This window comes from Ochotona curzoniae, unplaced genomic scaffold (genome assembly GCF_017591425.1).
Source record: "Ochotona curzoniae isolate NIBS_2020 unplaced genomic scaffold, NIBS_Ocur_1.0 contig_3190, whole genome shotgun sequence".
Taxonomy (NCBI): Eukaryota; Metazoa; Chordata; class Mammalia; order Lagomorpha; family Ochotonidae; genus Ochotona; species Ochotona curzoniae.
Window position 1 is genome coordinate 11,754,315 of NW_024465751.1, and position 26,515 is coordinate 11,780,829.

Sequence of the window (26,515 nt, forward strand, 5' to 3'; positions counted from 1 at the left end):
CAGGCTGTTTTAATTATATCTGCATTGTAGTATGTCTTATCTACTGGTATTGTAATGGCTCTGTTTTGTTTAGTTAGGATTGTTTTAGTTAACTAAGGTCTTTTTGTGTTTTCACATGAATTTTACAATAGTTTTTTGCCCTTAGATCTAAGAAGAATACTGTATGTATTGGGATTGCATTGAATCTAAACATTTCTTACATTGTCTGGACATTTTGATTCTGTTCTTCCAATCCACAGAAATAGATTTATCCATTCCTTTTGTGTATCTTCTGTTTCTGTAATGTTTTGTTATTTTAATTGTAGAGATCTTTCACCTCCTTGTTTAAATTTATTCCAGTTTTTTTTTTTTAATTGGCAGCTATGGTGAACAAGGCCACTCTTACAAATTGTATCTCGAGCCCGGCGCGATGGCACAATGGTTAAGGTCCTTGCCTTGCATGCCCGGGATCCCATATGGGCGCCGGTTCTAATCCCAGCAGCCCCGCATCTCATCCAGCTCCCTGCCTGTGGCCTGGGAAAGCAGTCGAGGATGGCCCAAAGCCTTGGGACCCTGAACCTGTGTGGGAGACCTGGAAGAAGCTCCTGGCTTCAGATCAGCATAGTTGCGCTCACTTGGGGAGTGAATCATAGGAAGGAAGATCTTCCTCTCTGTCTCTCCTCCTCTCTGTATATCCGCCTTTCCAATAAAAATAAAATAAATCTTTAAAATAAATAAATAAATAAATAAATTGTATCTCACCTATGGGCTTCTCTGTGTAGAAGAAGGCTACTGATACTTTGTGTGTGATGATTTATATCTTGTAAGTTTACCAAATTCCCGTATTAGTTCCAATAAGAGTTCAGTAAAGGCTTTTGGATCTCCTAAACATAGGATCGTATCATTTGCAAACAGAGATAATTTGACTTCTTCCCTTCCAATTTGTTTCCCTTTTATTTCCTTTTCTTGTCTGATTGCTCTGACCAGATCTCCAGGACTAGATTGAATGTAATGGTGAACGTGGTTATCCTTTCTAGTTCTGGATCTTAGCAGAGATCGTTCCACATTTCCCATTTGCAGTATAATGCTGGCTGTGGTTTTGCTCTCTATGGCCTTGATTATGTTGAGCAATATTACTTCTATATCAAATTGTGGATTTCATCCTGAAAGGGTGTTGTATTTTATAAGTGGTTTCTCTGAATCTATTAAAGTAATCATATGGTTTGTTTTGCTTTGTTAAAGATTTATTTCATTTTTATTGGAAAGTCAGATATACAGAGAGGAAGATCTTCTGTCCATTGATTCACTCCACAGGTGGCCACAATAGCTGGAGCTGTGCCAATCCAAAGCCAGGATCCAGGAGCCTCCTCTGTGTCTCCCACAAGGGTGCAGAGTCCCAAAGCTTTGGACTGTCCTCAACTGCTTTCCAAACCACAGGCAGGGAGCTGAATGGGAAACAGAGCTACCCAGATTAGAATTAGAGTCCATATGAGATGCCAGCACATGCAAAGCAAGGACTTTAGCTGCTAGGCTACTGTGCCAGGCCCATCATATGGTTTTTATCTTTAATTTGTTAATGTGGTATATGACATTTATGGCTTCATGTATGTTGAATGAGTGGTGTCCTATATACCAGGAATAAATCATACTTGGTCTAGGTGAATAATCTTTCTGAAGTGTTGTTGGATTTAATTAGCTATTTTGTTGATGGTTTTGTATCTGTTCTTTGGGAATACTGGTCTGTAATTCTTTCTTCACTCTGTCTTTTCTGGTTATATAATTAAGGTGATGCTGGCCTCATAGGACTTTGGAAAGATTGCCTCCCTTCCAATTGTTTTGCACAGCTTGAAGAATTGGAATTAGTTCTAAAAGTCTGCAATGAATGCATCCAGTCTTGAGCTTTTCTTTGTTGGTGTGGTTTTAATTGTTGATTCAGCCTGTCATGAGTATTGATCTGTTTAGGTTTTTCTGTTGGTATTTGTATGTGTCCAGAAATCCATTTCTCCTAGAAGCTCTAATTTGGCATCTATCTGTTTTTGTAATTCCCAATTATTCTTTTTTTTAATGTGTTAACCATTGTAAAATCTAATTTGTTCTCAGATTTTATTGATTTAATATTCTCCATGATTTCTGGTTGATTTTGGCCACTGGAGCATCAATTTTATTTATTTATTTTTAAAGCCCATTCTTCACTTTACTGATCTTTATTGCCTTTTCCTCTTAAATTTGTTTATTCTCTATTTTTCCTGCTGACTTGGGGTGTGACTTGTTGGTTCTATAAATCCTTGTGATATATTGATACATCATTTACTTGGTGTCTTTCTAATTTCTTGAATGTAAGCACTAATTGCTTTGGATATTCATTTGATATTCATTTCCAGAAATTGTTTATTCCTTTTTTAATTTTGATATAACCAACTGGTTATTCAGGATTTTGTTATTCTACATACTGTGCCATTTCTAAAGATTGTATATTTCCAGTTTCATTCCATTTTTGCTCAAAACAGATGCATGGTATGATTTTAATCTCTTTTTAATTTGCTGACACTTGCCTTATGGACTAGAGGATGGTCTGTTCTAGAGAAAGTAACTTGTAATGCTAACATATATATCAACTGTGGAATGGAATTCTCTGTAGATAATAGTTAGGTCCATGAGGCCCATCATTGAGATGAGCTCTGTTTTCTGATTTCTGTCTTGTTGATCTGTGCAGTGATGAAAGTGGGTTGAAGTCCCCCATTAGCAGTATTGTATTGGAATCTGTTCTTTTAGCTCCCTTAATGATTCTTGAAAAAGCCAGGCGCCCTGACATGGAGTACAGATAAATATGCTGCAATCATATCTTTCTGTTGAATTGATCCTTAATGATTATATAATGTCCTTAATGATTACTTAATACATAATGTCCATAATGATTATATAATACAGATTTTGTATCAAAATCATTTATCTTGTGCATCTACACCTCAAACCTCACATTGCTAATCAGGCCCACATGGTATGCATTCCTCTCAACTCTATGATTGTTGTTAAAAATACGAATTTTAAGAAAGTCTGTTTATTCTGATACGAGGATGGTTACACCTCTAATTTTTTTTCTGATAGCCACGAATATCTTTTTCTATCCTTTAAGTCTCTTTATGAATTCTTAATTTCTAATATTTTTGTTTGATTTTTCTTAAGTTCCTATCTCACAAGAAAAGTGTTCATTCATGTCATATGTGGATTTTCATAATCCCTACATTTGCTTCTCAATGTGCTTGAGTAATATTATGGTCATTTAAAAAGAATCCTTTTTTCAGGCACTTACTCAATCTTTTAATCTTTGTGTTCTAAAAATGTGGTGGTATTGTGTTCTTGGGAGAAGTCTTATTTTCTTCTAATTCGTCTTGCTGATGTGTCTGTTTAATCCTAAGCATTTTAGTAAGGTCTTGTGGGCTTTCTTCTCTGATGGCTTTTGTCTTTTAACTGTGGCTAATGGCGTAACTCTTCCTTTAGTGTATATCTAAGGATGCATGTTGACTGTGGGCAGCAGTTACTACTCTGTGCTCCCGTGTGGGCTGAGAGGGTGACACCTGGGCTGGCCATGGCAGATGGCCTCTTTCATCTGCACAGGGGAGGCAAAGATCAGGATTGTTGCTGTGAACACCACCTCCCCTCTACTCTTTCAAGACAATTTGCGTTTGAAGTTATGCTGTAGTAGCTGGGTCCCCCACCCATGTCAGCGTAAGAGATCTGTGCAGTGCTCTCTGCTACCTGGGATCCAGCAAACAAATTACACTCTACCACTCAGCAAGAGAATTTGTCCAGTTTTTGCATGTCAGATGCTGACAGTCACAGGGTGCTGAGTGACCACTCCATGAGTCTGCCTCAGCCCTGGCAAGCAGGCTGCTTCGGGAAAGTTACCTGTTTGGCTAAGCTACCTGCTTTGCATGCTCGCTCCACAGTCCCTAGGTAAAGTTTCTCAGTCTCTAATAAGTGTATGGCTCTTTGCCCAGTGGCTGATCCAGTCTCTAAATCAGTGGGGGACACTGATCTATTTTCTTGATGAAACCAGCAAGTTATGCTCTCTTTGGAAGTAAGCCTCTGGAGAAGTAGGCTTGCACACACATAATTGCAGGGGTGCTGAGGTTGCCACTTTTGCTGTGTATTCTTGTGATCTCAGTAGGAAGAACTGCGCTGGCTGATATGGGTGCCTGCCAAGATGGTCAGCGAGTCTGGGCAATTCACAAGGTTAGAGAGGAGTATCCAGTCATGGATTTTACATTCTTAATGCATTTTGAGTTTTTCTATCAGGAATAAGGTAGTGGTCTTAATTATATTTTCGCATGTACTGAACCAATTTTCCCAGCAGCATTTTTATAAAGATCCTATTCTTTCTGTATATTGCATTCAGTAGTATGGATATTTGTTAAGATTTACTTATTTTTAATTGAAAGAGTTAATAGATCTTCCATCTGCTGGTTCACTCTCCAAAAGGCTACATTGCCCAGAGCTAAGCCAATTTAAAACTGGGAACCAGGAGCTTCTAGAATATCCCATGTGGAGTAGCAACCAAGCCCTTAGGTTATCGTCTGCTGCCTACATATCCTCCATAAGCAGGGAACTGGATCAAAAGTGGAGCATCCGGGTCTTAAACCAGCACCCATATGCAAATGGCATGCCAGCACTGCAGGCAAAGGATTAGTGTGCTAAGCCTCTGAGTTAGCCCCAGGGTACTATGGACCTTTCATTATGGTAAGTTTCCAATACTTGCACCTGGAAAATTCTTCATTTTGTTTTTCCCAATGTTCATTATAAAGACATTCTACATCCTAGGGTAGAATTACTCTAAGGTATTTAATTTTTTTGGACCTACAGGGAAGGGTACTGATCTTGCTAGTTCTTTCTCAGCCACATCATTTTCTGAGCATATGAGAGGTATTTATTTTTGTATGTTGATTTTATATGTTGCAACTTTACCAAACTCATGTGTGCCAACAATCTCTGAGTAGAGTCTTTGTTTCCCAATGTATGAGATCATGACATCTGCACACAGGGATAGCTTGCTTTCTGTCTTGCTAATTTGTGTTCCTTTGATTTTTCTCTTGCCTAAGAATTATATTTAATATAGTTCCCAAACTAAAATAGCAATGGTGAAAGTGAACATTCTTGTCTGGTTCTGGATCTTAGTGGAAATGCTTCCACTTTTCCCCCATTCAGGATGTTGCTGGTTGTGGGTATGTCCAATGTGGCCGTGATTGTGTTAAGCAAATAGGTGCTGTAAGGAACATTCCTTAAGGTTTTATCATAAAAAAAAATATGTTGTATTATATTGACTGCTTTTTTCTGTATTGAGATAATAGTATGGTTTTTTATTCAAGTTGTTAATATGCTATATGTTGATTCGGGTATGTTGACTCATCCCTGCATATCAGGGATAACTCCCACCTGTTGCAGGTGGATGATCTTTCTGATGTGTTGTTGGATTTGATTGGCTTGTATTTGTGAGGATTTTTGCATCTATGTTCATCAGCAGTGTTGGCCTACAATTATTTGTTTTTCTGGTTTTGGAATGAAGGTGATGCTGGCCTCCTAGAAGAAGTTTCAGAACATTTCCTCCTTTTCAGTTGTTTTGAATAATTTAAGAATTGAGATTAATTCTACAATGGTCCGGTAGAATTCAGCAGTGAGGCCATCTAATCTTGGATTCTGGCGGAGAGTAATCTTATTACTGATTGATTCAATCTTGGTCATGGTTTTTTATCTATTTGGGTTTTCTAGATCATGGTTCAATTTTGTTAACTATTAGTTCAAAAAAAAACTATATGTATTTGTTGGCAATTTTTTTTATTGATTACATTTCATTTTGTGACACAGTTTCATAGGCTCTGGGATTCCCCCAACCCCTCCCCGGGCACTCCCCCCATGATGGACTCCTCCACCTTGTTGCAATATCATGGTTCAAATCCAGTCAAGATTCTTTCATTACAGGCATATACCAAGCATAGATTCCTGCATCTTATTGTCCAAATACATTCAACGAATTTTGGGGGAGACCATCTCTGGTCTGAAGGCTGAGCTGGCAGAATATTAGCCCGATCAATTAAAAGCCCCGACATCAACAACAATTTACAACATTATGGAGTTAATTGACATGGTATTGAGTAACCAATATGTTTAAAAATGCAGGTTCTTAATCACATCCTATGACTACTTCATTGACATTTCAATTTTAGTTTATATACAACCGGCTTCTAAACACCTTTGAATTGCAATAGGTACTATTCAGCTGTCTTGTGTCTATTTTCATTTTAGTATGTAGCAGTTTATAATGTTGAAGCATAATTCTTACTGAACTTCGCAGATTTTACGGTAGTTTAAACTGGTTTATAACTCTAACAAGGCATATGTCAACAGTTGAGGTGCAGAACAGTTTTAGGAGGGGTGTGCAGAGAAACCTTCAGTGCCTAGTGGGGAGTAACTTATCTTTGTGTCCTACCTAGTAAGGTATATATGAGTCCAAGCTGATTGTTTTCTATCTGGTTCTAAGCTTTCCTTGTTGTTCTCTATCTATTCTAATTTTTTTTAGGGGTGGGGCTCCGGAGCGACCCTGATGGTCATTGCAGCATGAGGATCCAAAGTTGGAGCTAAGTAAGGACCAGAGAAAGCTCCTCTCACTAGTCCCAGAGGAAGTTTACTGTTCTATTTCTGCGGACCCGCTCAGGGCTCCTGGCTGTTGTTCCAATGACCTTGGATCCTGCGAGGAAGGATTTGGGCTTCTTGCATCCCATGTGGTAGATCCAAACAGGAGTGGATGACCCCAGAGTTCTTGGCCTCCAAAGGCACTACAATTCCCCGTGGTCTCCTTGGCATTTGGGATGTAATCCTTGGTGCCCATACTGATAGACCTTGGTGAGGAGCCGGGAGTCTCCAGGGTTGGGATATAAGCCTCCTTCTGTCCACCTGCTCCACTCTGGGGTCTCTCCTGCTCCGTGCATATGACCGCCTGTTAAGAAGCTGTCAGGATTGCTCTTGATTCTCCCTGCATGTCTTTGTAGTTGGGAAACAGCTTTTTGCAGTCATCCCTGGTGATTCCTCTTATTTCTGATATCTGTTGTAATATCCTTTTTATCTTTTGTTGATTGGCGTTATCTTTTTGCATTCGTTGGGCCAATGGTGTATCAACCTGCTTATTTTGTTGAAAAGCCAGCTCCTCATTTCACTAATCTTTTGCTTCATTTTGTTTCAATTTTCTTGTATCCTTTAATTTTCTTTCTTACAGTAATCTTAGGTTTTATTTATTTTTCTAGGTCTTTGAGATTGATAGATGCCTTTCTAATTCCTTAATGTAGGCGCTCATTGCTATGCAAACTTCCCTCTTAACACTCCTTTGGCTGTTGAGGAACATTGGTAAGTTTTGATTTTTCCCTGGAGGGTATGAGTCCAGAGAGGTGGAATGTCCTTAGATTCCTTCCTATTTCTTCTGGGTACATTCCAATGGCACCAAGAGATTTTGAATGAATTGGTAGTACTGGTATTGCAGAGTATAATGGGGTCAATTCCAAGAACTCCCAGGGTAACAGTTGTTTTGTTTTGTTTTTATGGGCTTTCCTGGTGAGGTCCCAGCAGCTGAAGTGAATCCCCTGGCTTATGCAGAATGCATGAACATAGCTCTCGGGCTAATTCTCCAAAACTGCCAGAGTTGCAAGATGCAGGTGATCTCTATCTCATCCCATGTGCTTCCTGTATTCTGGCTATGATGCTGGTAGGAATAGAAGAGCGTACTGTGTAGGCTTTATTGTTACCATCCCTGCCTGCTCTATGTGGGTGGGGAAGTAGGGGAAAGCAACAAGTCTTCACTGCTCCCAGCCTGTCAGCCGCTTTCAGCCCAGTCAACGCTCCAGGCTGAAGTAAAGATCAGTGGGTGTAAAACTGTGAGCAATGGGGTCCACAGTGACTCCTTACTGCCTTCATGTTTTAAGATGGCAACTCATAGCTGGCAGCTATGTGTCTGGCTGAAATGGTGTTTTTCTTCTCTAAGCGTATCCTTAAAGGTCTTTTTCTTTTCAATCCTTTGCCAAATGTTTTTTTCTTTTAGTCAGACCTTCCTTTTCATAACTCGGAGCAGCTTAACTTAATGTTCAGTCATCTTGGTCAGGACACAGGCCTCTGGATTAGCATATTAGATGCCTGCCCCCCACACTTAATCATGAAGTTGTTCTGCCTTCCTCATGTCATTACCTCATATCCCTATCTGCATTAAGTTCTGGCCACAATATTTTCTCGGAAATACTCAAAACTGACTCTTCCTCCTCCTTGCCTGCTACTCTGATGGAGTCCAGGAACTTATCATTTGCAACACAGAAAGCACAGTATATTCAAGAAAAGGGTCAGAATTTGGGGAATGAACCAATGAACAGAAATCCCTGCTTTGTCTCTTCTGTGTGTCAAACTAGCTATGCAAATGCCTGAAGATAGCCACTGGATTTCCTTTTCCTGTGGCAGAAAATGTGTGCATCTTAGCCTGGGGGAGTTCTATAGCATTATAAAAACTATTTTCCCTGCTCCAATTTATAGGAGAAAGTTAGGGACTGACTGTGACATTCTGATCATTTTCCTTCTCTAGCAATCTAACATAAGCCTAAACTCAAGGCAAATGTAATTTAAATTTTTATGGGTATATCTATCCATGCCTGGAATGGTGGACAAGTATGTAGATGTATGGAGTGAATCCCTTCATACTAGCTCCTATGTAAAAGTTTTGCTTGCTACAGTTGTCAATCAGTCCAATCTTAAATGCAGATTTTCATAATATACAATTCAGAAGTTGTATGTTCAATCTGATGGCATGATGCACTTCTGCATCATTCCATTCTCTTCTGGCTGGGACATTACCCATGCTTGTGTGTAGTCTAGCAATACGGTGTACTTGCCCTATTATCATTTGTAGCTAGCTCGCATTTAGGTTGATTTGTAGTAGCGCAATGCTTTGTAAATTGTTTGATACTTTGTGTAGTTCAGGAATCTAGCGGAGATGTTGGAACACATTCCTCAGATGCGGACAACTGTGGAGGAAAACACAGTTTAAATGTTTCCTTCACATTCTACCACATTCAACAGGTATGAGCTAGAAAGTTTCTATAGAACACAAGTGTTCTGCCTTTTATCTAAATAGAACTCTTCCTACTATAAGCAGAATACATGATTTGACTCCAGTTATAAATGGAATTGTTAGGATGAAATACTTAACAGTATTCTACAATCATTAACGGAACACAATGTGACAGTCCAGAAGTTAGTCCCAGCTACAAAAGGGAACTCTGTTGTCATGGTTGTCGAAGTATATTAAAGCTACACAAACCAGAAAGAACATTCATTATGCATGTTACAACTAGTTCATTGTGATTTTAGTTTGGGAAATATTGAGAGGAACTATTTAATCATAATTAATAAAAATTAGGAATAACCAAGTAGAACTTTTGGAAACAAAAAGATGAAAGAGGAATAGGATAAAAAAAAAAAAAAGAAACTGAATTCCCCAACTGTTGTTCTTACCCTCAAACCATATTCTCTAGTCTTGAAATTCTCCCTGCATACTAAAACTGTTCCAACTCGCCTATATGACACCTTATGATCAGTTTATCCTCAGACTGAACGCTTCAAATTCCCTGCTGCAAATCTCTAACTCCTACAGGAATGTCTTCCTCTCCACTGACTCAGTTGCTTGTGCCAGAAGCCTGGTTATCCTTGCTACTCTCCTTGTCTGAACTTTTAGTTGATTAATAAGCACTGAAATCAATCATTCCAGTAGCTTAGGTGGTCTTCCACTAACATGAACGTAACAAATGCTTTGCCATCTGCCCATTCTCCTCTGCATTCTCCACAAGCAGTGCTTCTCCAGCTGCAGCCACTGCTTACCTGTGCTGCTCAGAGACAAAAATCTAGGTATCTGTTCTCAGATAAGTGAAACAAATTATGCCATAAGTTCTCGGAGTATAGGAACTTTGACGTAAGATTGAGTTCCGGAATCTGCACATTACTGGGCTTATTTCCTCCCCCTTTTTGCATTAGAATCTAAGAATTTGCCATTAAAATTTGACAAACACTCATATGGGAGGCAGGTGAGTTCAAAGGTGAAGAGTAGATACCATGAGCCAGATTGTCTAGTTTTTAATTTTAGCTAGGACGTTGGACAAATAACTATTCTACACTTCTGTCTCCTTGCTGAGGAAATATTGAGTTAGCTTTTGGCGTGTTGTGAGGAACAAATGAATAAAACTGATAATGGTAGCTTATACTGATTCTCACCAATATATCTGGGTCTCGTACTGATTCTCACCAGTATATCTGGTTCTCTTGCTTCCTAGGACCTGAGAAAGTTATATGGCCCTGCTCTCACAAAGCTAAATGTGACCATGTGATATATTTAGTCCAAAGAAATGAGAGTGGAGGTAATGTAGTCACTTATGAAGAAATCTCAGGGAGGTGATTCTCCAGGTTCCCTCTCTGCCCTGCCAATTAAGTGCATATAGATACGGGACTGTCCAAGCAGAGGGTAGAGAGCCCTGAGCCAAGACAGAGTGGACAACTACCCTGCTCTTATGTAAGAGAAATAACTAAGATTGCTCCAATCTCCTGGAATGTTAGATTGTTGGGTTATTGTTAGCAATGACAGCCTCGCCCAACATAACCAGCACAATTTTAAAGTTCTTAGAGCTGGCGTGATGCGATTGCTTCATGACATCAGAGCAAATCTTGTAACATGTTTTGATGAGGAGAAAGTTCTGCTTCACTAACTTAATCACGTCAGCTCAGGACACTGAGGTAAGAGCCCTTTGATTGCTTCTAATGGAGTTTATTAATGCAGTACATATAGCCTGAATGACTTTGCTCTCCAGCCTCATTTTTTCACTTTTCTGCCCTTTTAGTTGCTTGAACTTGATAAACAGCTATCTTGACAAAGAGCCTTTGCACTTTATAATCTGTTGGCTTGAATTCTCCTCCCATACCTTTTGCCATTTGCACATGTTGGCATTAATGTTGCATCTTTGGAGAGGCTTTATTTTGTCCATCCATTGTGAAGTAGATGCTCCTTTGCATCCCTTGCTTATCTTACTCCTTGCTCATGACTTGTCCTGGGTATTTCATGTTATTCATCACTATTTGTAATTGTGCTGTCATTTCTTTTTCCTCCGTACCAGGAAGGGAACTGCAAAGTGAAGGCCCACTTCTCTTTTAGTCTCAGAGCTATAAGAATCCCTGGGATATAGCTGTGTAAGATACAGAGGGATGGCTGTGTGGAAAGAGTAATAGGATGACAGGATTGTCTGAATGATAAAATATCCCCAAAATGATCATGATGAAAGAAATGAAGAATTTCTAAGACAAAACCTTATCAGTTTTGAAAAATAGTCAACACTATAAATTAAGATAAACATCTTGCTGCCAAGTAAGCAACTCAGTAAAAATTCACATTAAACTCAACTTCTATTACAGCAACACATCACAAACACATCAACCCAGACTGACTTACACTTTTTGCTTTGGACACTTCACCCTAAAAATCTGAGATTTGATCCAACTAATGACACATCCCAGACTAATGAAACTTTCCTGTACTGTAAACAAATTTAGGTCATCAAGTAAAATCAAAACCAAGTGTATCTGTACAATTCAGTGACTTAGAGGGTTTTGAGTGGGACACTGTTAGTATTTGGTTTTAGGGGGAAAAAAAATCTAAGACATAGAAAATCTAAGACATAGAATGTCTTCTCTAGATGTAAAATATCGCAGACTGAAAAATTTGAAACACAGCATCAGCGAGTGACTAAGCAAACTCCAGACATTTAAGTGAGAGGAATTCTCTAGTGTGATTCTGGGTCAAGCCAGCTTGATCAGTTTCATGTAAGGTTTCCTCTTCATCAGCACTGTTGCCTGCCAGGGGAATCATAAGCCATAACTGAAGGAAATTGGCTATCATTTATCTATTATCTCTTTTCACAAAAAAAAAAAATCCCTGGGATTCCCAAAGTTATACAAGTAGACGCTCTTGTTTGAACCCCGTGGTTGAAGAGCTCTTCTTCCACCTTTCCGGGGAGAACACTGAGAGAAGACAAGGAGAGTTAAGAGGAAAGAAGGTCCGAGAACCTGGTGATCACACATTCCCTGCTCACAAGCTTTTTCCTACTTCAGAAGGAATCTACCTTCTGGCTATAAACCCCATTCCTACATTTTAAAATTAGGAAGAAAAGGATTTGTGGTTCTTTCATTTCTATTTTCATCTAGCAAATGATAGAACCCACGTATCTCTAAAATATCCAGATATTTCTTTTGTGAGTAACAGACTCTAACCCTTAGGCTATAATTTATCTAGTAGCCTTGACTTCATTTTCTTTTTGCTTTCTAGAGATTTCCAGCGCTTCTGGAAACCCAGGGAAAGCATTTAGCAGTAGTTGTATTTTTGTCCTGCTACTGCGCTGTGGCAGGTTACAATAAATATTCTACTAGTCCTAGTCCCAAATTATTACTTAAGTTTCCTACTCCGCTTAGAGTGAAAGAGTGAAAGTTTGAAAATGTGCATAACCAGACAAGCAAAAGTTGCTTTTCCTTGATTAGAAAATTAAGGCTAGAAAAATTCTTTTATACATGCAATAAGAAAGAAACCAAATATTGTTTTACATTTTATTTGCTTACAAAAAAAGAATAAAAATTGGTTTGCAGTTATCTTGATGTACAAAGTAATCCCTGTAAACAAGGAGAGGCAAGGCCTGGAACATGAGATTGGACAAATCATTAAAAGTGGATCACATCTTCATCAGTGCTGGCGGAGGTCATTGTTTTGCATCAGACAAAAACTGGAAAGCTATCTACATTTTAAATCGCCAAATTCATAAAGGTTACATTGTGACACTTAGGTTTGGATACCCGTGAAACCAGTTACCAAGCAATCTCAGAGAAGGATAGATCAATTAAGCAAGAGGTAGTTTCTCCAATAATACCCCCCTTTTTTCCCCTTATCCAGATCATTTCCAAAAGTTGTGGGGTAGAGGATATAATCTGAATCTCACTGAATTCTATTTTCCTCTAATAGATTCTTATTTGTCTTCTTCATTTCATCACTTGAGAGAAAGAACTGAAGGTTCAATTTTATTTTTCCCAATTCCTTTTTGAGCAGTCTTCTCTGCAAAGCAGTTTTGATCTGGGATGTGACTGAAATCACAAAGGGCAAACATCTCAGTGGTGCCATAGATTAAGGTGATTTTTTTTTTTTTATTTTTTGGTGAGTCTCATCTATTAAGACTGCTAAAATGAGTCCTCCCCAAGTTGCATACAAACCAAGTAACAGTTTCTTTGAAAAACGTTCCTTGAGAGCTTCTGATGTAGGACTTCAAAGGTCTCCTGGAGCCAGTCAGATTCCTGGGGCCCACAGTCCCATGGCTTCTTCCTCATCTTGCACAGGGGTGAATTCTGGCTGATCCGGATGGGAAGCTAAGGAGGAAAAGCAGGGGGGTGGGGACGTGATAGGACCCAGACACCATGAATTGGTAGCCTCCTCCCCTGTGAGTCCTTAGAAATGTGGATTTGGTCAGTAAAGTACAGAAATCGCCTGCTTGGCTGCTTGAGTAGAAAGCAGTAGCTGCCTTAACCCGCCACACAGCTTGTACCTTCCCTGTGGGCTCTCCAAAGATTAGTAACAGGGAGAAAGAAATGTTAGAGGAATTGTTTGAAAACCAGAACCAAAGCCAACTGCTTACTTACAAAAAACTCTAGACACTCAGAAGAATTTTAAGAGAAAACTAAAATTATAAACAATCTCATATTAGAAGCCCATCACCAGGGGAAATCAGGAAGAGGTATCTGGTGAGGAACAGAGAGCAGGAATGTCAGTGCCTATCAAGCTTATGTGAGAACAGGAGAGATGAGAAGGTACATTTTAGTTAAGCTTCTTACAGAGCCTTCAGAAACTGGAATTTGGGACAAATTGCTGGAACACAATCAAGCTCCTTTTCTCTAGCTGACATGGAGCACTTTTCTGTTTCAGTGAACATACATGACTTGGTTAAGATTGAGCGTGATTACGGCCTTGTGTCTGGAGCAGGGAGGAGACCTGGTCATGGGAAAGCAGGGGAGGCAGAAAAGCAGAGTGGCCATTGTTAGGGGTAGGGGCTCAACGGTAATGGTGCTCAGTGGGACAATTCCGCATCCACAGCCAAATGCCCAAGCTGACATAACCCAAGTGCAGGAGTTTCACTTCAGTGCTGGTAATCATTGTAAGGGATCAGGTCTTAATACAGGACAGGAGGATTTGAGAAAGCAGGGAAGCAGAGAGGGGGGAAGATGAACACAGAAAAACACATCAGCAAAACTTTGACCAACGTCACTGGTAAAATTTCTCTTGAGGCAAAAAAAAAAAAAAAAGTCAACTCAATGACTAATAAGTTAATTGCTCCCCATAGCAGTCTGTGAAGAGCTCCCTGGATGCTTCTAAGAGTGGCTACATCAGGAAGGGTCCCACTGCACAGCACACCAGCATGCAAATTGTAGTTATTCTTATGAAGCATATTTGTTCAGAATCTCTAAGGCAAGGGACTTTCATGGCCACTTTGGTTCTCTTTCAAACTCTCCCTTACCACCTAAGAGGTAGCAGAATGTGACCCACAATCATGTAGCGGGCTGGCCCGTCATGGAGGAAGGTTGCCACAACAGTAAACTTTTACAATACTTCATGGCAACACATTAATAGTAACATAGAATAGGGGTACCCACAGAATATTTGATCATGTCCCATACATGACCATGTTTGTATGGGACATGATCAAACATGAACTCTCAAGCCAAGTCTATTGGAATCACCTTTTAAAAGCAAAGAACCCCTAATTCTACTGTTACTTTGAAATTTCCTCTACATTGTTTTAAAGGAGTAATCTCTAACCAGAGGCCTCTCCTTGAAGTTACTCTAAAGATAGTAAATAGCTCAATCTCCATTTACCTCTGTTCTTTTCATCTCACACTTGTCACATTTTGCTACTAACCGTAGTAATATACTTGTCACAGCCCTCCAAAAGCTGGGACTTACCTCCCACACCATAAGCAGAACATGAAGAAGGGTCACAATATCCAGGCTGACCAGAAGGACCTTGAGGCCCAGGGACTCCCAGATGACCAGGTGGACCCCTTGGTCCAGGAGAGCCAGGGGGTCCTGGGCTACCTGGCCGACTCTCTCCTGAAGGTCCTACAAAGCACATACAAATGAGAATGGTTGGCCTTTTACCACAGCAGGTTTAGTCTTGAAACCACACAAAAGTAAACTAATAGTAACAGGAAGCAACTGTACATACTGTGTCTCCTAGGATAATCTGCCTTTTCTCAATTGCTTTTCTTAATCTTTAAATTTTCCCTAAACCCATTCTGTGGGCAGAGAGGATCATTTTCGTAATCACACATTCTTCTGGAGGTCAATGCTACTGATCATCTAAGGAAACTGGGAAGTTCAGATGTGTTCTTTCCTGTCATCTCTCAGGTGTTACAGTGAAAAGATTCTCTGAACTAATTGTCTTTGTAGAGTTTTTCTCAAACAATTTCTTACGAATTCAGTGTATGGGCAGTTTATGCACACATACATGCTCAAAGCACACTTCAGTTAGAATAGCCATGTAAATTAGTATTGACCTAGGATCCCAGACAATTAGAATAAATTAATCTGAGTCTGAAAGAAATTATCCTGGAGGAAACCAACAGTCTGAAGGCAGATCCAACACCAAATCCAGAATTTCTTCAGGGTAGGTTCCATCAGTTGCGAAGTTAGCCTAAAAAACTTCCTAATTTTACAAAGATCTTAAGTTATTTGGGATATGCTTGTTTGGTTTTCAGCCTAGAGTCTAATCGGACATTCTTCAACTAGAAATGAAATTGTTCATGGATAACTGAAATGAAAAGAATGAGTTCCCCCTTATATTTGTATACTGTGATGTCTAATTCCATTCAACCAACGCTCACCAAAAATGCATTCTATGAGACTTGACCTAGCACGTGCATTAGAATAATCTATACTTATGAAAATAGTTACACTCAAACACACCCCCTGCATCAAGTATCTCTTAGAAGTATTCTAAAATCAGAATTAAATTGGAAAGAAAATTCTATAAAGTATTTGATTCTGTGTGATGAAGATTAGTACTATTCAACAGGATTATAAATTTCACAGTCTCAAACATCAAAACTGATCATCTAGGGATCATTTGAAAAGCACATAATAATGTGCAGGAAACTTCAAACTTTCACAGAGTCCACTCGGTAACAGTATCGTGACAGAAGTTCTTAGTGCTCACCAAATAACCATGTTGGCCCCAGGTTTCATGTATCCCATGCAATTCATATGGAGATGTGTGACTGGCGACAACCCATGAAATAATGAAATGACCTATAACTCTCTTAGCAAACAAAGTTAAGACTGGCTTGCTCCCCCTACCTTTCTGTGGGAGGCTCTATGACCCATTAAGGAGTACGTGTTACACAACATGTAAGAGTGCAAGGAAGCTTGAGTGTGCCAATCCAGTAAGAGTGTGGGATTTGCTAATACAACATTAGCAATCCTATTTTAACTCCTGCAACCAATAAGACACCCAGAATATTTGATAACTTTTGGGGATTTTAAGTTGGGAGAATTGTTACTAACAAAATGGCCTGTCAAGGAAAGGAAAGACAGCTAGACAGATTTCAAGGACAGAATAGGGCTATTCTTCTTATCTGCAACATCCAGAATTCAAAGGTCTGTATCTTGCAGGTTCTTGTTAGGTAGAAAGACGTACCTGCTGGTCCAGGCGGCCCTCTTGGACCCTGAGTTCCAATGCCTGGATTTCCTTTTTCTCCTTTAATACCAGTTAGACCTGTTCAAGAAAAAGAAGAACATATGCTTATAAAATAAAATCAGGCTGGCTAATTATGTTTGTTTACTAGGTTTCAAAAGTTCTTATTTTCTGAAAACCATTAAATGGATTAAACAGGGTTATGAATTTCATGGGACTTTTAAATTCTGACTGTGGTAGCTTCTGCAAAATCACATTCAGAAGACAGACTCTGCCTTGAGCCTACAGTCTGTGTGTGTGTGTGTGTGTGTGTGTGTATTTGCTGTCAGTTTATCCTTGTCTTTCCTACTGAAGTATCCTAGACTACCAGGAATTGACCTGGGTCTGCACATGGCAGCCCATTCGGCATATGCAGTTGGCACTCCACATGTAACACAACAGAAATCACAAATGTACACATCTCACATTTTCCTTTTGGTCCACCCTGTAATGTATCTGCAAGAGGTATGAATTATAATTAGGCAGCAGTTTTGAAGAGCCCGAGTTTCCATTAGAAACTTGGAAGCTTCAGGAAAGCCTGTGTTTGATTTGGCTAAATCAGCTCCATAAAAATCTAAACCTACTTGTGTTTCTTTCCCATTGAGCAGCCTTCTTTCCAAATAATTTACAGTAGTATTAACAAATGACGCAGCTTCACAAGCAAAAGACAAAATCCCAATATCTCATCATGTGACAGGTCCTCTTACAGGATCACCTGCAAAATGGGAACATGTATTAAATTGACTCTTAACCCAAGACAGGGTTTATCAGAGTAGGGTCCAGCTTATCCTGCCTCATATCATAGACAGTCTCGGCTGTTTTAAATATGCATAATGCTTAGAGCAGAATACAGAGGTGCATCTGTTAAGTACAGATGCTGAGAAATGAGGACAAATTATGTTCTCCCTAAGGTGATTCTAAGTGAGAATAGCCCAGTTGATGGATTTCAGGCATACAACGGATTAAAAATTATAAATTACAAAGAACTTCTCCCCCTCTTTATAATATTCACTGTGGACAAACTAGAAGACACAAGAAACAAGATTCCAGTCCTCAAAAACAGCCACAGTTATCACCTTGGTTATAACTTCCAGAAAAAAAAAAGTGTTAATACTCTGGGAAATGAACAGGTCACAGATTTTGTGTTGTTTTTCACATGCTTCACATAAAACGTGCCTTCTACAGCTCCGCTATTGTCACTACTTTAGTAGCCACTTACTGGGATCAAGATGTAACAAAATCTTTGAGCACTAGAACACATGATTTTCCTTCATAGCCACCGTCTAGGCCGCTCCAGCCACTGGAATATTTCCCAAACAACTAGTCCTAGTTCATGTGCACTGGTGGTGGTATCACTATTCCTGTGACTTCCTATTAAGACCTGACTTTTTGCTTGACCCAAGTGGGGAAGACAGCAAGTTCTTAAAAATACATTCTCATATGAGTGTTTAAGTCACACAGGTAACTGACCAAACATTTCATGCTCTTTCTAATCAAACTGTTTAGATAGAAAACTTTTAGTTCAGAAGCTATTAGAGATAGCACATTTTGCCTCACAGGTGCTTCTGCCCTGGCCAACACTTGAGTCCTAGTGATTTTACAAATATGTACCTCTTTTTCTATTAGAACTGGCATCACATGGTGGGTGATGTAGCAACAGTTAAGTTACTGTTTGGGACAGCTGCATCCCAAATTGGAGTGCCTGGTTGGAGTGCAGACTATTGTGAATGCAGTCCAACCCTGCTAATGTGCGTCCTGAGAAACAACAGATAGACAACTCAAGGTCCTGTGAGAGGACTCAGGTTCCTGTAATCCCGGTTGGAGAGCCTTCTGGGTTTCTAACTTCTGCCAGGCCTAGCCTCAGAGAAGCTGCATGCATTTAAGGAGTGAAACCAGTGGACAGGAGACCTGTCTCTTTGCCTTTCGAATAAAATAACAAATCAAAATTTAGAAATTGGTACCACATTCCTGCAGGGAACCACTAATACAAATTAAAGCATAACAAAATACACTGATGACTAAGAGCGTGCTGCTCCTAATTAACCGCACAGTGACACAGAGGCCTCTCTCGGCCTCGTGCTGCACAGCTATCCCTACCAGGACAGCCTGCCAGCTGATCCCCCACCAGTGCGAGACAGATTCATGGATCTCCTGAACCGCCTAAAGTCTCCTTGAATAACTCTGTAGGCTTACCAACTTACTCTTTGATTAATCCTCAGAAAGCAGAGGATGGAGACTGGGGAGTCAGAAATCTTATTTTTTTTACTACTTGAAATTAAGAGGATTTTGCTAGGCCCTTCATAGGCATCAAAAAGGAAACAAAGTATAAAGACACAAGACTATATTAGCAGATAATTTTAGATTTTGTTCTTGAAATTCCAACGTGTTGCAAACTACATGTAGGCTAATGTACTAACAGCTGCCCATATGTTCACAAATGGTTCTAATACTGAAGGAATATTCATGTCTATGTTAGCTCAACTTGGCTGTAGATCTTTAGTTGAAATGAAAACCTTGTTGAAAATTAGTGTTTAAGCTGAAAATTAAAAACTGAGAGCCCTTTAATCTCTGAAAAGCAAACAGATATTTTTTAATGAATTTTTCTTGAAACCCTATCAGGTTAAAACATCAGCCCATGATTGTTCATTAGATTCTTAAGAGCAACCAAGCCATGGCAGAAAGTCCTTCTTCACAGATAAACAAAAAGTTCTTATCTATCTTAACACTTTTCTTGCAAAGCCCTAAGCTGGTACCACTTGTTGCTCAGATGGAATCCCCAAAGATGGGTGCTATCAGCCTTTCCAAAAAGGCATTAAGTCTCAGTGGCCCATGGGACTCCCAGGGAACGGGTATTCCTTCCTGAAACACCTTTCAACCTTGTTTGATTCCTAAACTACTACTCACCATTCAGGACACACTCAAAACTTCTTTAGAGCTAAAATAATCAGTGCCACAGTAGATTCATGAAAGATTATTCACCCACTCTTAATTGTATCAACATTTATATAGTGTCTTCCACATAGCATCCAATAGACAAATATTTGCATGAACGGATGATTGAACCAATGATGTCTAATTTCATAGTATTTGATATCATACCATTTGTACCTACTTAGGTACCACCTATCTCTTAACATTGCTAATTCTTATGCCCATCAGCCTCAAAGTTATAAAGATATGGCCTGCAGATCAGTGTATTTATAACTCTAGCATAAAATGCAAGGAAAGTCTGAGAATTAAAAGGTGGCCAAGCAAATACATGAAGGCTAGCTAATGAACAAATGCCTAGACCAATCCTTAGCTGCTGTGAGCAAGCATGACCTTTAAAAGATCAAAAGACACATCATCATGGACTTAAGCTTTGTTTTCACTTGCCCTTCCTGGGTTATGTGAACACTGTTTTTTAAACAAGTTCCATGGAGGTACCAAGTGTTAGTGCATTTCAGAGATACATAAAAGGTTCTGTGACTGTTTTCCACAAGTATAATATAAACAAAGATGTAACTTACCCAAAATAAGACTCAGTGAAAATTAAAATGCACTTAGTTTTCTATGGAGTTACCACAATTTTTTTTTTTTTTGCTATCAGTATCTCCCACCACAGTGGTATATTCCTTGAGAGTCTCATTGGAAACCTTTTCAGCTCACCTAATTCCCTTTCCATGGATTAGCAGACCTTCCAGGTTTTTTGGATCCATCAACAGGGACTTGTTGATGGTTTTCCTTTGAATTCACAGTGCCAGCCTTATATTAAACAGTTAAGAAGTATCTAACAAATGTGCAAATGACAGATATCAAGTTTGATTGTGAACTTTGGCAAAGCAGGAAAGTGACTCACAGTATAGCAGCTATGCCTGTACATTAAACCTCACTAGAGTTTTAATGTCAAATGCTTTGGAAGTACAAGCTCATTTAGTCTTCACAAGAATTATGAGGGTAAGCACTACTATTAACCCTGGATGAGGACTGGGATACAAAAGCCAGTACAGTGATCAGTCAAAATTTCATCCCAGGTTGATTGGCATGGAAGTATCTATTAATTAACCATTGCACTTGCTGCTTCTTCATCCTAAGCCATACAACAGGCTCGCTCTTGTCTTTTCTGCTGTAGCTGCAGTTCCAGAACTGCCTGCCAAATCGGACTGCACTGCATGTTGTCCCTGGCTTCATGCTCAACCCCGGGTTTAGCACCAGGTTTCCTCAGCTACTTCCCCTGATTGCACACTTGCCCTTTATTGTGCAACACTTGGGGGTGGTTGATTTTAAGGGAATGAATCTTGCTCTCACTGGCAGCACATATCCAGGGACTGATCCCTGGTTGTCTGTTTCCTGTTATTTGGCCTGTTGGCCTTAAGGTTGGAAGATTTTGCTCATTTCTATGGTTCTCTGGCCACACCAAGCACTCCAGATTCTGGAAGCTCATGCTATTCCTTTTTGATCTCAGACATGGAGAGGAACTCCCAGGATTTATAGCCAGGAAGATATGCAAGGTCTGGGGAATGCTTTCATTGTAATTGTACCAAGAAGTTGTAGAGCCCATGGAACAAGGCTTCAGCTGTGTTATTGTCTGTTGCCTGGGAAATGCTGGCAACAAAATCAGGTATAGTCTGTTCTTAATTGACTGCATGATTGAATGCCTACTAGGTGCAAAATACTGAATTTTCTATCTAGCTAGAAAAAGGTAGACAAACTGGAATCAACACAAGTATTCCATAGTTTTTCCATGCCTTGTTCTTTCTGCACAGTTGGTATATAGGACTAGTCCATCATGTGAAGATCTAGGTTTTGTATTCAAGTGCCTAGGCTGGGAAGGATGTATTGTTCTAAATGTAAATAGTCCTTGCAATTAATGACTATAAGTCTTTCTATTGCTTTCTTCATGTGATAACTGGATGCCTACTATGCCTCTGTAATTCAGGGTTCAGAACAGGAAACATGAATGACCTTGTCCCTTCAGGCTTAGAGGACTTAACGTAGTACCTGGATATCATTGGCGACAGAAGGGCTTATTAGGAGCCAAATAAAGATTCAATCACAAATTAATAGCAGGAAGCTGCTCTCATCCCAAGAAGGGTGAGAGTAAGAGCAAAAATCCGTGTGATTGGAGCTCAGAGTGTGACAGTGAGAGAAGGGAAAAATCGTTTAATAGGAGCAGGTGCCAAGGCAGGGGTTGGGGTGCAGCCATAAATGGAACTGCAGAGATGGCATGGGTGGGCTGAAGGCAGAAATAGCTTCTTTTTTCTTTGCAATCTCCAATCTGCCTTAATGTCTTCCATTGGCTGATCCTGACTAGGAGCAGAGGCCAGATAGTTTGGATACATAGCAACACACAAGCAAACACAGGGAGAAGGGCAAACCAACCACTGCCTGGCCTAGTCCCAGTAGAACTCATTGAGAATCAAAAGCCAAAAGTGCATTTCTTGCTTATACTAGATCATCATGCCGAAGGGAAAGCAGATGGACCAAAAGGAGTTATGAAGTAGCATAAGCAAAGTTCTATCAAGGTGAGAGACAGCACCCAGGCTTCCAGGAGGAATCAGAAGATGCTCTGTTATAGCTGACCCTGTCATGAAGAGTGGGCATTAACTGTGTGGAGAAGCAGCAGATGCGCACTGTGGCAGTTGGACACACATGTGAAAACTCCTATGGATGAGAGCCAGCAGGGCCCACCTGGGGAACTAGAAACAGTTTGGTATGTTTTGGCAGCTTCATGTTGGGAGTAGACAAACACAAGGATAGCCTTGAGCAGCTCAGTAGAGGCTTTATGTTACAGTGTGGATGTGGCATGGGCTATCTTCACTGCATATTACCTATTTTTCTTTCATAAGTTGGTACTGTCTTTCTTAAAAGAAACTGTAGTTGTTTAGGCTTCAGGCCTCATGAAACCTGGGTCCACTCCTGCCAGGTGCTACAACACAATATATTGCATTAAGGCAGAGTGGAGTCCTGCAGAGCTCAACTCCAAAAGTATACTGTACTGGTCTCATATAAAAGCAAGAAGGAAAGTTACTGGATCATTAGGTGGTCACTGGAGTGTATCAACCAAACCAGGCTCAGATTTTTCTCAGTTTCCATGAGACAAGACACTATGGGCAAAGGGCTCTATTTGACTTCATACATTTAAACTTGGGCAGTGACAAGGAGAAAGGATGTACATTAGTGTGAGAAGACGTAAAAGGGGCCAATGGAGGGGGGAACAAAAGAGAGGGAAACGAAATGGGGTGCATGGTTGTCACTGCTCACCAACCACTGTAGCTTGCCAGAAGAAGGTGTGGTACAGAAGAGAATAGAGGTGACATCAGAATCCCAGCTTTCATTCCTGTGGCTTTGTCACTGATGCCATAATGTCTCAGGTACATAAAAACTTCAGTTCAAATGTCAGTCTAATCCTTCAAGCTGCAAAGCAGTGATTGTTCCTTCTCAAATATCATGGTTTCTAGTGCCATTTTTAAAACTTGTGAATTATTCAAAATTAGTGAAAAATGCGTAAATTTCTCTGACTTAAATATAGACATATCAGATTACACAATATTCAATCAATGGGATTTCAACTGGAGCGTGGTATTGGTTCCTTGCAGAACTGAAATGATGTGATGTCCCTGAGCCTTAACCGAAGTGAGCTCTGTGAGGACCCTAGAGTAGGCAACACCTAGAGACTGCCAAGAGAAATGTCTAACAAGCCATCCTAAGTGATAAGCATGAAGGATCCAACATTAAGATAAATACATATAGAGCCAGCATGTGACACAGCATAATAAGCCAATGCCTGCAATCCCATATGGGCTCAGCTGTTCTACTTCCAAATTCAGCTCCCTGTTAATTTTCTTGGGAAACAATGAAAGGTGGCCCAAGTACCCACACTCCTGCAACCCACATGAGAGACACAGAATTCCAGACTCCTGGCATCAGCCTGGCCCAGGCCTGGCTGTTCAATCATCTGGAGAGAGAGCCAACAGATGGAAGATCCGTCTCTCCCTCAATAACTCAAATAGCTTTTTAAAAAGAAATAGAAGTACATATAATACTGAATACCATCATCATGTTTAGTATTCTACAAAAATATTTTCCAGTGGGTGCTTTTTCTTATATTTCCCACTAAAGTGCCTATATATGACGCTGAATGAGTTTAAAGGATGCAAGAGCAAAAAAATACAGGTAAATGGTGAAAACAGGCAGACACAGTGAGCCAAGCTTTCCCAAATCCCCTCATTTTTCAGCACTCCAGAAGTGACCTTGCTTAGAAATCACTCTAATGGATTAAACTGTCACTGTGGTTGCATTCCAAGTCCAAATGGCATTGGCTTAACTGAGAGTAGATGACTGTAAATACACCTTCACAAATTAATTGATATACCTGCCTGCAAACTGTACACCCCCCAGCTCCTCTGTCCTTGAGCATGGACTTGACTCAGAACAGTACTACCAGAGTGGTGAAAGCAAAAGTTTGCATCTTAGGCTAGGTCAGATAACACGTCGTGAATTCCTCCTCCTCCCTCTTCTTTTAATATCTCATCTCTGCCTTTAAAGAAAGTAGATATGTTTTGACAACACTCACGCTCTCCTGTTGAGAAAACTGAGTCCACTGTCAGTGGCCAGACAAGTCCCATGACTCCTGCCACATTTTGGCAATGGCAACTTTTGGAAGTTTGCCCTCTATCCCTACTCAAACATTCCAGATTGTACAGCTTTAGATGACAGTGGCCACTGAGCCAGTGACATCCAATGAACTCTCAATCCCTGGCCTGCAAAGGCAGAGACCACAGATGCTTATTGGTTTAAGCTAATAAAGCTTAAAGCTTAAGGTAACGTGTTACATAGCAACAGATCACAGGTAAAATTTCTCTGCAAACATGTTCCAAGATAAAGAGTCACTATGGGATAGGAAAAAGGTGATGATAACATGCAATGTAATGACAAGAAGAAAGTTCATTAATTGTCAAAGCCTTACTTGAGCTCATCAGATTTTAAGGAATATTTCCATCAAATCTCCATGGAAAAGCCTTATTCCAGTGGGCATTCAGATTAGACTTGGAGGAAAACGATTCCTCTCAGAAAATGAGAGGCAAAGGGGGAGTGGAAAAAGAGGAAAGGAAAACTCAGCAGAATTTAAAAGCAATGGAGAGAAAGAACATGTGTGTCACAGAGAACTATGAATCGCAATGCAAAATCACTGGGAGGACTTGCAAATACTTAAGCCACGGCAGTAAATCATGATAAAAACTCCCCAGTACTGCAGCTTTAATCCAGCTGACCTGTCCTGTTCACATTATTTTCCATGGATCATTAAGACATTTCACAGGACTGACCCTCACCATTATGGCATTCCTGACTCAGAGCCACTCTGTTTTTATTCTGATTCCTTTACAATCTTGTGTCACATCAGTTCCCATAGCTCCTTTGAACCACAGAAATATGGAGCCCAAGAACCCAGCTTCTCTTTCCAGGCTTTAAACCCACCCAGGTCTTAGTTTTCCCCAGACATTTGAGACCCTGGACTCCCAGCACAATCTCAGTATTGGACATACAGGCTTGGCTGGCACTCAGGTGTAGCTCTGCCCTACCCTGCCTTGGCTGAGTGTCCAAAGGGTCAGTCATTTATCTGTGTTTACTGAGCAAGATTCATTCTTTTTCTACTTTTGTTTGTTTCATGGAATTCTGCTTGCCAGTGAGCCTTTTTGTGGCCAAGAAGTAAGGATGAGATAACTCCCATTTATTTACATAATGCAAATGTGTATTTATTAGCTCAGACCTTTATTCAACAGAGAGAAATATAGATTAACATAAATCTCTCTAATGGCAGTCTAAGGTAGGAATTGGAGACTTTACAGGACTCTCCCAGTAAAGTTCAAATTCTTTTAAAATTGTATCTTTTTAAAGATTTAACAATTTAACCTTACATTGTATTCATTGCGGGTGTAGATATCATATGTACTTCACACACATTTTTCCTTAAATTAGAATATTAGTATCTTGTAGCAAGATTTATGATAATGGTTGTAAAAGAAAGAAGGGCATATTTTGTAGATGGTATAGTTCAGTGAATACAATATTTGTAACTATAGAATATGACATCTGAATATGACATCTTCAGATTTTTATATTCTTTCTATATATTAACTTCCACTTTAGAGAGAAATATGCGGAATTTCTGTGTCTGGTTTATTCCACTTTCTCTTACACAGACCCCCAGGGTGTTGACTGAATCCTTTGGCCTCTGTCTAGTCTTCCTTGTTCTAAGCTCTTAGTCTCCTTACTCACCAGCTCCAGGTTTATTATTCCTTTACTGTTATTCAGAGCAATGGTTGTCCTTTATGCTGTACTAGAAAGTCAGCGTTTTGTATCTGCTACTTTTGTGTGAAGATTGGTTTTACTTATTACTTATGAAGTTCATTTTAAAGCAGTGATAGCATTGTTGTGAAAAGTCACCAGATGTCTCAGAGTTAAGAATCATGACTTGAAGCCCTTTCTCACTCAGTATCTGCATGCGCTATTGCTTCCTTGGCCTACAGTGTTCACCCTTAACTCTCTCACTCCACTAACCATTAAGGTATCAGCTAAAGTAGGACTGACTTCATAGACTATTTTGTTTTCTGTGCTCAAACATCATCTTGCGCTTATTCAGAGGACTTATCACAAATAAAATGAAACTATTCATGTGTTGGTTGTGTAGTCTCTTATCCCTCCAAACTGAAAGGTACCATGAAAGTCAG

At 39.9% G+C, this 26,515-nt stretch overlaps 1 protein-coding gene across 1 annotated transcript in view; it reads right to left on the reverse strand.

The window, feature by feature from the left end:
- Positions 1-12,628: 12,628 nt before the first annotated feature.
- The window catches only part of COL14A1 (collagen type XIV alpha 1 chain), a 197,424-nt gene continuing 183,537 nt past the window's right edge, over positions 12,629-26,515 (reverse strand). Inside the window, exons 46-48 of the mRNA XM_040979368.1 lie at positions 16,770-16,847; positions 15,038-15,193; positions 12,629-13,449 (exon numbers count right to left, since the gene is read on the reverse strand). Coding sequence (XP_040835302.1) covers positions 13,370-13,449; positions 15,038-15,193; positions 16,770-16,847 — 314 coding nt within the window. The 3' untranslated portion in view covers positions 12,629-13,369. The remainder of the gene's footprint in view (positions 13,450-15,037; positions 15,194-16,769; positions 16,848-26,515) is intronic.